The sequence below is a fragment of the Vicugna pacos genome, chromosome 10 (genome assembly GCF_048564905.1).
Source record: "Vicugna pacos chromosome 10, VicPac4, whole genome shotgun sequence".
NCBI lineage: Eukaryota > Metazoa > Chordata > Mammalia > Artiodactyla > Camelidae > Vicugna > Vicugna pacos.
Window position 1 is genome coordinate 66,564,666 of NC_132996.1, and position 12,264 is coordinate 66,576,929.

General features: G+C 49.4%; 1 protein-coding gene across 3 annotated transcripts in view; it reads right to left on the bottom strand.

Annotated features, from left to right (window-relative positions):
- The window catches only part of AHNAK (AHNAK nucleoprotein), a 90,303-nt gene that overhangs the window by 21,819 nt on the left and 56,220 nt on the right, over positions 1-12,264 (bottom strand). Inside the window, exon 6 of one of the 3 annotated variants that reach the window (XM_072970109.1) lies at positions 5,279-5,387. The exons of the other annotated variants lie outside the window; for them this stretch is intronic. Within the exon in view, the coding sequence (XP_072826210.1) occupies positions 5,279-5,387 (109 nt within the window). The remainder of the gene's footprint in view (positions 1-5,278; positions 5,388-12,264) is intronic. 3 annotated transcript variants of the gene reach the window in all.

The following is a 12,264-nucleotide window of genomic DNA, read 5'->3' on the forward strand; positions in this document are numbered from 1 at the left end:
TGGACCAAGGGGTTTCCTGGGACATGGGACTTCCAGAGCTAAAACCAGGACAGTCTAGGGCAAGCTGGGATGGTTGGTTATCCTAGCCTCCTTCAAACTCCTGCACAAGGACAAAGAGCAGGGGTTCCCAAGCTCACAGGTGAGAGATTATCTCCAAATCACTCGCCCTTGGTGTTGGAATGGTGCTGGAATGCACCAGCAGTGTACTCAGAGTTGAATGTGGGCGTGGGTGATGTGCTGGGATTTCACAACACTTCAAATGAAGAATGAAGTCAGACCATGAGGAACTGACTCAGGGGCTCCGAAGAGCGTTCATCTTCTCCAGGCTGTCCCCTCCCCAAAACCTACCATTGCTATCGGTGCTGGAAGCAGCAAACTCCCACCCTGAGCTGACTGCTCCCTCGGGATCAGAGGCGTCTCCCTGAGTAGGAGGGGGCCAGCAACAAGAATCGCGGGGTGTCAGAACCAGAAACTCTCCTGGAGATCAAACAGTTCTGCTCCCTCCCTTCTCAGATGAGAAAACAAAGGTCCAGAAGGCCGTGTGATTGGCAGGGTCACACAGCTAGCAACCCAAAGGTGACCTCAGTTCTCCTGATCTCTGCACCTCTGCACGAGCCCTTCTGCTGGGCAAAAAAAGACACGTGCAGAAAGGGAAACCAGATTTTTAATTAAGTGAGGAGGAGGCTGGACACATAGACTGATCGGAGCAAAAGAGTATGTGAGGGACCACGGTGTCCTCACCCACGACATGTTACAGATGGGGAAACTGAGGCACACAGAGGTCTGAGGTAATTCCCAGGGCTACACACAAGAAACCTGTTTTGCAGGTCACTGAAGGGCTGTTCCCAGCAGCTACAGAAGTGGGTGTGGCCAACCGATCTGAAGATTAGCCATCTCTGAAATGAGAGGCTCTTGTGACAGGGTCCAGCAGAAAGATGGGCTGGAACACCAGAAGCTGGAGTTGGAGACCTGGACCCAGAAACATGGTACCGAAGCCTTCAGCCTGGGAGAGCTTTCCCAGAGGGAGTGTGCACCCAGGCCAACTGGGGGTTACCTCGGAGGGAGCAGTGGGGTTGACTTCCACTGTTTCCTTTCAACAGTTTTGACTTGTATGAAATAATTGAGAAACTTTGGGGTTTAATCTTGTAAAGATGATTAAAGAGGTAAAAAGCTTTTTTTTTTTAATTGGATAGAGAGAGAAGAGCCGGAGGCCAAGCCCTGAGCTTTGGAAAGGGGAGAGGTGAGGACAGTGGGATTTTAGGGTCAAGGGAGTCAAGGAAAGAGGAACAAAGGCTCCCCCGCTAATTGGAGGGAAGATGGTCATGGACGTCCCAGTGTCTGTATCAGTTTATTAAGAGCAATTAATCAGGAGACCATAAAACATTTCCACTTCTCACACTCAGAGTTAAGAGGACAACCCCAAAGGATTTTAGAACTCATTTCTAAAAAGTATTTTGAGCCCTCCAAAATTGAGTATTCAGAAATATTCCCTCCGAGTTACTGTCCATGACAAAATGGGATCCCTCTTCCAGGAATGGATGTCTCTGTGGTTGGCCCAGTAAAACCTTGGCTTTGCAGAACCCTCAGGGAATGAATGAGTCACTTCATAGAGCAGAATTTCCTGAATAGCTGAAGGTAAAACTTTAAGGGATAGACATTTAAACTTTTAAATAGAAGTCTTTCTAAAATGGCCTCCCCGCCTCCTGCACTCTAAAATTGAGGAGCCGGGACATCACCTCAGCAACCCCATTTTAAGGCAGCACCCTGGAGCTTAAGGATGCCTGAAACGATTCCACTTTTCATTATCCTACATTCAGAATTTTCCCTCTACAACCACAGTCCCCCGCCCAGCCACCCTCTTGTTCCTCCCTCCCACCGCCCCTGCCCTCCCCTCTCCTCTCATCTCTGGTGTCCGATCCAGCACCTCACCCCTCATCCCTCTTTAGGACCCACAGTTATGGAAACTCGGGTACCACGCCCAATGGGTCAGCAGTTTTCTCTGGCCCCGTTTCTTAAAGCTACATAACTAGTTTCTGCTACTGAAGAAAGTTACGGAACGGTGCTGTAAATAATCAGAGGACACTTTCATTTACAGATTTTATGAAGTCCTCTCACCCCCAAATCAGCTAGCACAGGCCGTTTTAGCCACATTTTTAGGATGAAACTAAGCTCTACATGTTAGATGAGCTTTCTAAGGTGGATAAACAGTATGTGGATAACATGAATCCAGGTCCTCTAACTCCAAATCCATACACTTTGCTACTTCTTGAATCACCTACTCTGGAATTGTCTGTTATCTAAAATCTGCCAAGAGAATGGGCAGAATAAGTAAAAACTGGAGATCCAGCTGAACGCCTTTCACATGAAGATCAGTGGAGGCAAGCCTGGCAATGACTCTTTACCCAACAAGTGTTAAATCGTTGCTGTGCAGATCACTGTGTTGCTCATTGCAAAGAACTGTTGGGTATAAGCAAGCCACGGAGGGGTTTCTGCAGATGAACCAAAGGGTGATGTGGTTAATAAAGGGTTTGGGCTACGTGACCGGGTCTGCACTGTAAGCATGAACAGTGGCAGAAATCAAAGCCGAGGTTGAAGATGTCATTAATTTACTCTCAGGAGAGTTGGCTTCTCTCTGTTTTACCTCGAAGTCCCACAGACCAGGAGTGTGTTTCCATCTTTGCCGTATCCCAGGATAGCACAGTAGCACCTTACATTCCAACAAGTTAATTAAAACAGGGTATTAGCCACTTGGATTCGTGCAGAGTATACACCCCACACACGCTGACTGGGATCACATTACATTTATGACCGCGGATTTCAAGTGGCTGCCCGGAAGTGCTGCTCCATTCCTTAGGAAGACCCTCCCCTTTCCAAGATGACTGCTCCACACTTCCGCTCTCGTCCAGCCTCCATCCTCCCGCCCCGTCTTTGCTCTCAGTCCATGATCTGGCCCTTATGTCACCAAGAAAACAGAAAGAACCATCAAGGCCTTCACTCCATCAAGCCGTCCGTCTCCTCTGACTCCCCTTCAAGCCGTTCTGCTGACAGTGACCAGCTGTCCTGGTTTTCCCAGGACTGGGGGGCATTCCTGGCAGGTGGAATTTTCCATTTTAGAACAGGGCTTTCCCTGAACCTGGAACAGCCAGTGCTAAACTGGGGAAGTCCTTCTAAATAAGAATGAGCTTTCCCCACCCCTTCCCATCTGAGGCCCACCCTCCGGGGGTGGAGGGATTTCAACTCGTCCAAAAGGAAACTTCTAATTTTTCTTTCCCAGACCCTCATCCCCCATTTCCCCTAACTTAGTAAATGGTAAGTCCATTCAGTCAGTTGTTCAGGCCCAAAACTTAGGCGTCATCCTCCATTTCTCTCTCACTCCCGCCCCCACTTATTCGATTCATCAGCAGTTTCCATCAGCTCCGCAGCCAAGATATTGTCTCCTCTTCTGCCAACCCCTCATCATGCCTGGCCTCACTAGAATGTTCCAAGAAGGCAAGGACTTGGTCTTGCTCATTGCTCTCCCCAGGGCCTGGAACATTATAGGCATCCAATAAATACTGGTTAGATCAATGAATGAAATAAAACCTTCTCAATTCAGACAGGTCCCTGATTGAAAATTTGTGATCATTTAAGCAGAGGCTATTAAGTAAACTGATAGCATAACTAAGATAAGGAAGCATTTAAATGATGTGGGATAAACTATTTACAAACAACAGGCCTGTTAATTATGAATCCTATGTTTATTCGTTATGGTCCCCAAGTTTTTCTTTTAAAAGACCTGGTTTACTTGGTGGTTATGCAAAGCTTAGGTCCTTCCTCGCAGCCTAGTTCAACAGACTTAAAGTATAGCCTTCAAAATAATATATTTGCATTTCTGCGAAAGAAAATACATGTTCTACGATTCCAACTTTTGCAGTGATCTCATCAGAAAGCATAGCCAATAAACACCTTAAATCTCTGATGTTTCTAGTCTCTACCACAGCTCACCCAGCATTCCAAAAATGCATCTTGAAACACTCAAGCCTGTTGACACTGAGGAAAGCAGGCTAGAAGGTGGAATTGGTTTGGAAAAGAGAGATGGATGCTCCCTCGGGCAGTTTCCAGCATTCCCTGCTAGAACTTGCAGCAGTGTATACTGCTTCCGTATATAGAGTGGCCCGAATTTGTCATTTTCACCATCATATTGTTGCATACAGTTCACTCCACTGAAGTTCAGCTCAGCTCAGCAGACACTTCGGCAGCCTGATCTGGGGTCAGACACAACCCCAGTGCTAAGGGCTCAAGGGAAGAGAAAACACATGGTCCCTCCCCTCCAGAATCTTCTTCCATTGGGGATACTTATATGAGATATGTTAATTATATTGGAATTATATTCATGTAACCAGATTGCAATGAGAGCTATGTTGAGGGGTGCATAAAGGGCTGTGGAGGCACAGGTAATTCCACGAAGGGGAGAGATGTCAGGGACAGAGAGGGTGACATGTGAAACCATTTGCAAAGCGGACAACACGGGGAAAGCAGAAAAGCGTAGTTCATCCACATACAAGTGCTAGATCACAAACCAAAACGTACATGGAAAAACTTCACAGAGTTTAGAGAATACACTTGTAACTAGAGCTCTGCTTCCTAGCCCCCAAAACCACAAAACCTAAGAAGTTTAAAACTCATCCAGTCCTCCAATGGCTTTGTCACAAAGGCAGAGTGCGGCGTGAATGCTGATTAAGGGGTCCAATGGGTGGTCATCCCAGGTGGGTGAGGTCAGTAACATCATGAATGACCGTTTGCATCAGATCATCATCTGTTGCCAACCTTTATCTCTCACCTTTGTTCTTGGTGGCGAGGGAGACAAAACTTCTGAACAGCCAAACTGTTCACAATGATCTCGTGTTTACCCAGCTGGTGAATTTCAATAGGATAAATAGATAATACAAGATAAGGGGCCACACCCTTGATGCCTCACCGCTGCAAGTTATAGAACTTCCGGGCAAGAGCTTCAGCTTCTTGCAGCTGTAGGGATGAGGACAGAGGGAGGGGTCAGTCCCTGGAGCCATCAGTCCCGGGAGGAGTGCTTTCTGGCTGTAAACACAATTTAAACTACCCTAGAGCAGAGTTTCTCTAAGCGACACTTCCAACATTTAGCCCTTGGGTATTTCTTTGTTGTGGGAGAATTTCCTGTGCATTGTAGGATGTTTAGCCCCATCCCTAGTGTCTTAGTGGGTTCAGGCTGCAATGACAAAAATGCCACAGACCTGGTGGCTTAGACTACAGAATTTTATCTCACAGTTCTGGAAGCTGGAAGTCTGAGATCAGGGTGCTAGCATGGAGGGGTTCTGGCCAGAGCCCTCCTCCTGGTTTGCAGAGGGCCTCTTGCTTGCTATATCCTCCAACGGCTGAGAGAGAGAGAGAAAGAGAGAGAGGCTGAAATCCAGCAGAGGACGCAATGTGGGCGCAAGCTGGCACAGACCACCCACCAGCGCCCACTCTCATTATCGATGCTATCTGTACACCCTGCGGCTACAGGTCCTCTGCCTCCTTTCCCAGTTTCTATTTGTGTTACTATGAAAACAACAAAAACAAAAACCAAAACAACAGTTGGACAAGTCACACCCCCACCAGAAACCTCTGAGCTATAATGGATATTTATATCCATTATACAGAAGCACTGTTCTAAGCCCTTTACATGAATTCCCTCATTTAATCCTTACGACAGACCTATGCGGTTGGTACTGTAACTATAAATATTATAAACGGGGAAAACGAGGTACAGAAACGGGCGGAGACCAGCCCCGGTCAGGCAGCCAATCGGAGGCAGGGCAGCCCGTGGTGAGATGGGCGGAGTCGGGGCGGGAGAGTGAGACGCTTGCGCAGGCGCAGTGCGTGCACTTCTCTGTTCCATCCTCCATCCTCCATGCTCCACGGCAGTTAGGGGAGACAGGGCACCCAGAAGAGAAGGAAGATCATGAATAAAGAGAGATGAGACAGCAGGGAAAGATCGAGAAGGGCTCAGTCAGGCCATGCTCCTTGAGGTGGGAGAGAGGTGGTCTCCTTGCCACTCCCACGCCCCTTGAGGGCCCTTGACAGCTCTCTGGGATCAGGAGTCTATCTCCTCAAGAGGAAGGATGCGCAATCTCCTGGTTGAGGCACTGGCTTGACTCCCTATCACCTTCTTCTCCTGTGCCCACAGGCCCCTTTTCCACATCTTCCAACCCTGCAGCGCCTTCCCACTCAGTCTACACCACTCACCTCTAGACCTGAAGCGGATCCGGGGCCTGCTTTGTGGATGCCTCCCCTTGACTTGGCCCTTGTGGCTCTCGGCCACCAGCCCTTCTGATTTCTCTCACAGGCTGCGGACCACGCACACCCTACCCCGGACCCCTTCCCCATTCTGGCCTTCCCATGTGGACTCCTCACCCTGGCCTGTGACCCATGGCTCATGGACCTTCCCTGAACTGACCGGCCCACACAGTTGTCCCTCCCATCCTCCCCCCTTGAGCTCTGACGCCTTGGTCAACACCCCACCTTAAGCAATACCTGCCAGAAGACAGCCACTGCTCACCCAGGCTCCCGGGGTCTCCATACCCTCAACTCCCCTTTCCCGCCTCAGCCCACACTCTGACTCATCCCAGCCCCCACCCCCATCCGTATAAACTCAGCCAGCAAAGCCTGTGCCAGGATGGCGTTTCCCCTCCCCCTCCTCCCAACCACTGCCAGAATTCCTCAGCGAGGTCCAGACCCCTACATGAGGATTGCCAGGGGCCCTTGTTTAAAATACTGTGACATTGAAATAAGCCAGACCCAAAAGGACACACACTACATGATTCCACTTATAGAGATCCCTTGAGTAGTCAAATTCAGAGACAGAAAGAACAGTGGTCACCAGGGGCTAGGGGAGGGGAAAGAGGGAGTTGCTTGATGGGGATGGAGTTTCACTTTGGGAAGACAGAGCTCTGGAGATGGATGGTGGTGATGGCTGCACAGCAATCAAATGTACTTCATGCCACTGAACTATACCCTTAAAATGGGTAAAATGGTAGAATTTCTATTCTATTTTACCACAATTTTTTTAATGCTATAACAAAATCGATATCTTGGGAGCAGCACCAGGACACCCACGTTTTTAACCAGCTCCCCTGTGGCTCTTACGCACCCTCAGCGTGAGGACCAGGAATTGCTCCCGCCTCCAGAGAGTTACCTGCCAGAATCAACACCTGGCAAAGTGTAAGGAGGTTCCTGACTTTTTTGAGGCCTCAGCCGGGCAGGTCTGGTCAGCACACACATTCCATGCCTCTCAGCAAGAGCTCTGGGACTGGGAGGGGTGGGGCTGGCCCCCAAGGCCTCCTCATACCAAAACTGGAGCCCTTTGGCCCTGTCAGTGTTTCCCCCAGCCTCCCCCCACCCCAGACCCAGAGAAGGGGAGGACAAGTTGGGGGGGGGGCAGGAAGACATTTGAGTGCTTAAAAGGGGAGCTAGCCCAAGATCAAGGCTTTCCTGAGGGGGTGAAGTCTGCCCCATATCCTAAGGGCTAACTGGCTTTGGGGGGATGGGGCAGGGCATTCCTGCACAAAGGACTAAGATGTGCAAAGGCCCAGAGGCTACTAGTGTGTTTCAGAAGGAACAAAAGCCTGGTGCTAAGGGCTGGGAGATGTATGGCACTGCAAAGGGAAGCCTGGCAATCAGACCGTTTTACTCAGAGTCCTCTGAAATCAGCAGCCAGGCCTGGTGGGAACCAGCTTGGAATCTTTTTCATTTGCCTCTGCTCTGGGGAATCCTTCTCTCCTGGAGACAGTGTTATCCTAGGATTGCAAGGCATTCGGCTTCCTTATCTTTTCACCCACTCTTCCCTGTGGTTTCTTGGGATGGCTTGTGCCTCCCATAGACTCAACCAGGCAGGTCTGGTCAGCACACACATTCCATGCCTCTCAGCAAGAGCCCAGGGGCCGGAGGGGTGGGGCTGGCTCCCCCCACTCCAAGGACTCCCTGCACCAAAACTGGACCCCTCTGGCCCTGCCAGTGCTCCCCAAGCCTCCCCAACGGACCCAGAGCACTTAGTCAGCTCTCACTTGGGCCTTTTCAACCACTTTCTAGACCTCAGGAGAGCACTGGTGGAAAGGGGCCTCTTTTCTTTTTCTCTTCTCCTTTACTTTCCCAAATGGACCACCCCTAGCCGTGTTTAGAAAAGAAGAAAGTCTACACCAGTACAAAAAATCACTCTAAAATAATACCTCCCAGGCCTTTCAGGATCAAAGGGTTTCACTCACATCGACAGTTAAGATCACAAAGTGCGCCTACTTCAGCGCTTACTGTAAGAAGAGAGTTGGACGTTTTAATACTTTTTTTTTTGAGAAATCCATTTACTTGCATTGCTTGGGGTCTGGAAAGTGGTAAATGTGCTTAGAAATTACCTAAACAGTTTTGTCAGGCAAGCGTTTCTGTCTTGGGCACAAGACGGTTGGAAGGCTGCCAGGTGCTCTTGATCGCTGTATTAAGATGTCTCCCGAAGGGCCTGTCACGTGCCAGGAGGACACCCTGGACGTGTGCCAGGCCCCTAGCCCTCCAGCCCAACCCCTCCAACTCCCTTCCTCCTCTGCCTGAAGCCCTAGCATGAAACCAATGTTCTCTTTCTCGAACCAGCTCTCCAAGTGGGTGACCCGACCCAGCAGGCAGTCTCGTCCTGTTCCCTGTTTTGCCTGTGAAACGATTCTTGAAAGTTTTCCAATGTGGTCCTGGAAATATTCATCTCTCGCATTTTTCGCCTCAAGAAAGTATTTTTCACTTCAATAAAAAGGAATGGCACCTCGTGTACAGCACAGGGAACTATATTCAATCTCTAGTAAGAAGATATAATAGGAAAGCATCTGAAAAGGAAGTATCGACATGCATGTATCTGTATAACGGAATCGCATCACTGTACACCTGAAACTAACATTGGAAATCAACTACTTCAATTTAAAAATTTTTTAAAAAGGGGAGTGATGGTAAATTTGGCGGGTACCAGGGAGCTGGAATCCAGAGGAGAGGGAGTTAAGATTCCAGATGCCTTTGTGGCTTGATTCTGTCAGAGCTGTAGAAGGCTCTCACCCCTTTCTCTCCCCATTTCCAGCAGGAAGGCAGTGGGCAGGGCTTGGGAAGCCTCGCCCGGACCCCCACTTCCTGCCAAGCAGGCGGCTCTCTGGTGCCCGCTGGGGGAGCAGGCTGGACCCTGTGACCAGCTGTCCTGGACCATGAGAACTATAAACCTTCCTTCCCTTTTGCCAGTCTTGCCTCTCCTCTCCTTTCTCAATCCCCTAGCGACTGATACTCTAGGGATGGGAGAAAACCGAGCTCAGGGGTTACGTTAAATCATTGGTTGTGCCTCAGTGCGATCATTCTAGGTACATCAGTTCAGACACTAACCGAGCAAACCTGGATTAGCAGAGGAGGGCCAAGTCCTTTCTCAGAGGCCCTGAACTCCAAAGGCTTGACCTCTGTCCCCAAACAGGGCCTTCCTTCCTGAACTCTCTGCTATGCCAGGAATTCTGCACACAGTTTAAAAAAAAAAAAATCCCCCTGGATCTGCTGCTTTCTGATCTGACCAACTTGGAATGCGTACGTGGAGAGGTGCTCCTTGCCTGGGCGAGGACGACCCTGCACAGGAAACCAGGCCTCAGCAAATAAAGCCCCCAGCCTTCTCAGAAAAGCCCAGAGGTTGCCTTCCGTGAGTAACAGTCGCTGGGCTGACCCTTCACCCTGGGGGCCTTGGAGGAAAAGGAAGGTGGTATGGGCCGAACTGGGGCCCCCTCCTCACCGAATTCGTATTTGAAGTACCTCCAGTACCTCAGAACGTGACTGTATTTGAAGATGGTCTTTAAAAAAGTAGTTAAGTTAAAATCAAGTCATTAGGGTGGGAATAACCCAATACGACCGGTATCCTTATGACAAGAGAAAATGAGGACTCAGATAGTTACAAACAGAAGACCATGTGGAGACAGAGAAGACCATCATTTATAAGCCAGGGAGAGGGGTCTCAAGAAACCAAGCCTGCCACCCCTCGATCTTGGACTTCTAGCCTCCAGAACTGTGAAAAAAACACATCTCTGTTGTTCAGCCTCCTGGTCAATAATGCTTTGTCATGGCGGCCCCAGCAAACCAGCACAGAAGATGCAGCTGTGGGAAGCCACGTGCCACTGACATAAGAGGCACAAATGAAACTTCAGGAAGTTTAGAGAAGAGGCAAGATGTACTCAGACCTTGTGAGGAGGATGGGCGATCCTCAGATACGATGTTTTGCTCCAACCGATCCAATAAGAAAGTTTACATTGCCTCCATAGAAGCCCTTTACATCAAATTGTTGAGGAGGAAAAGAGAAGTATTAAAGAAAAATGAATCTGCTATATATGTGGAATTTCCAGAACTCTCCTCCCTGTGGGGTCCGGGGGCGGAGTGGCCACAGAGAGAAATGTGAGCAAGACTTGGAGGATGCAGATGAAGCGTGGCCCTCTTATGCTCTGAAGGTGGAGCAGGGCAGATGCGGGGCAGCTCACGCCCACTTGCTGGCGTGGGGCGGCCGCTGGGCCCACAGCTCCTCCAGCTCCTGGATCAGGTGTGTGTGGCTCTGGGGCACGGGCCACAGGATCATGGAAATCACTGGTGGTGAGAGCTGTTCCAGTCTGTCCCTCGTCTTCCCCAGCCCGTGTCCATCTTCCCTCCCGAGCTTGCCCTGCTGAGCCACAAAGACAACACCTTACACAGACCACAGAACCAGCCCCACCAGCACAGGAGCCCTGACCCCGAGGACAAACCCCTGACTCTCGTGGCTCATAGGAGTTCTGCTTCTCTGCTCGAACCCTGACTCACACAACAATCAACAGACAAAAATCTATCTTAGCAGGACACCCAGACAGGTGAGAGATTATGACAAATAACCTGAATATGTCGTAAGTGTTTACTTCCTTGGACTCATCCCCTTGTGATACCAATGTAAGCCCACAAGAGGTACACTCTCAGCCCGTGGGGCCAACTTTGTCACTCTCGCCAGACTCAGACTCTCAGGGCCAACTGGCCGTCCAGTCCCTCCCCCACCTGCTGATCCTTCTGTGACTCCTCTCCCCTCTTCTCCTCTCCCACCATTCTAGGCTCCACCCTCCAGTGTCTGGTTCCTGCCTCTACACCTCCTACCCTCAGACCTACCACCTCCACCCCAAAACCTCCCCAAGCCCCTGCTTCAAGCCAGTTGCCTTCAACTCTCTTCAAAGGCTATGTCCTTCCAGAGCAAGTCTAAACCCTCTGCCTAAGGTGTTTTACCATCTGTCCCCACCCTACTGGCCTGCCATCTTCCCCCCTGCTCCCCAGTACGTGCCCACTGCTGCGAGAGGCCAGCCTCTTCTTTCCTGTCGGGGTCTGCCACGCCCACTCCATCCCTGGGCCATCACTCAGAATTGTCCCCGTGCTGTCGGATCTTTCCTTCTTCAAGGCCCAGCTCAGGTCTCATCTCCTTCACGAAGCCTTCATCAAGGCCATTGGGTGCCGTATTGAAGAGAAAAGACTCTGGAGGCTGGCAGTCTGGATTCAATTCCTGGCTTTGCCATTCCAGCTCTTACGACTTTGGGCAAATTATTTAATCTTCCTGTGCTCAGATTCCTCCACTATAAAATGGGGATGCGCAGGGTTCACAGGGTATTGTGAGGATTAAGTGAGCTAAGTTATAAAAAGTGTGTCGTGCCTGACACATAGAAAGCACTTGATAAGGGTTAGTTCTTGTTTCATTTTTTATTTACGTGATTATTCCATCCCCTTCCAGTACTCTTTCCCCTGAATTTCTACACCTGGTATAACAGAGCCCACATCACTCAAGCACTTAATTACAATCAGTCTTGTACTGTTTGCTGTGATTTCATGTGTAACAAATAAGAGCAAGAAAATTTTATCTGTGATCAGAACATCAGTAAGCAATAGTTTATTCATGAACTTAAAATACTCCTCATTCCTAACATGCAGCATAAGAGGGAGAACTTGCCCTGCTCCTTCCTGGTAGCATTTAACCCCTAAGAGACCTAGGAGGAAAAAGATGGAGACAAACTGTCAGGAACAGAAAGATACGAAAGTGCCCACAGAATGGTCCTGAAAGCTATCTTCCTGGTGCATATGAATGCCAAAAAGATAGCATTTTGAAAGACATGGTTTTCACATCAAAAAGTGCTATCTGCACTATTTATGACATGGAAGCAACCTAAATGTCCATCGACAGATGACTGGATAAAGAAGTTGTGGTGTTCATATACAATGGAGTAC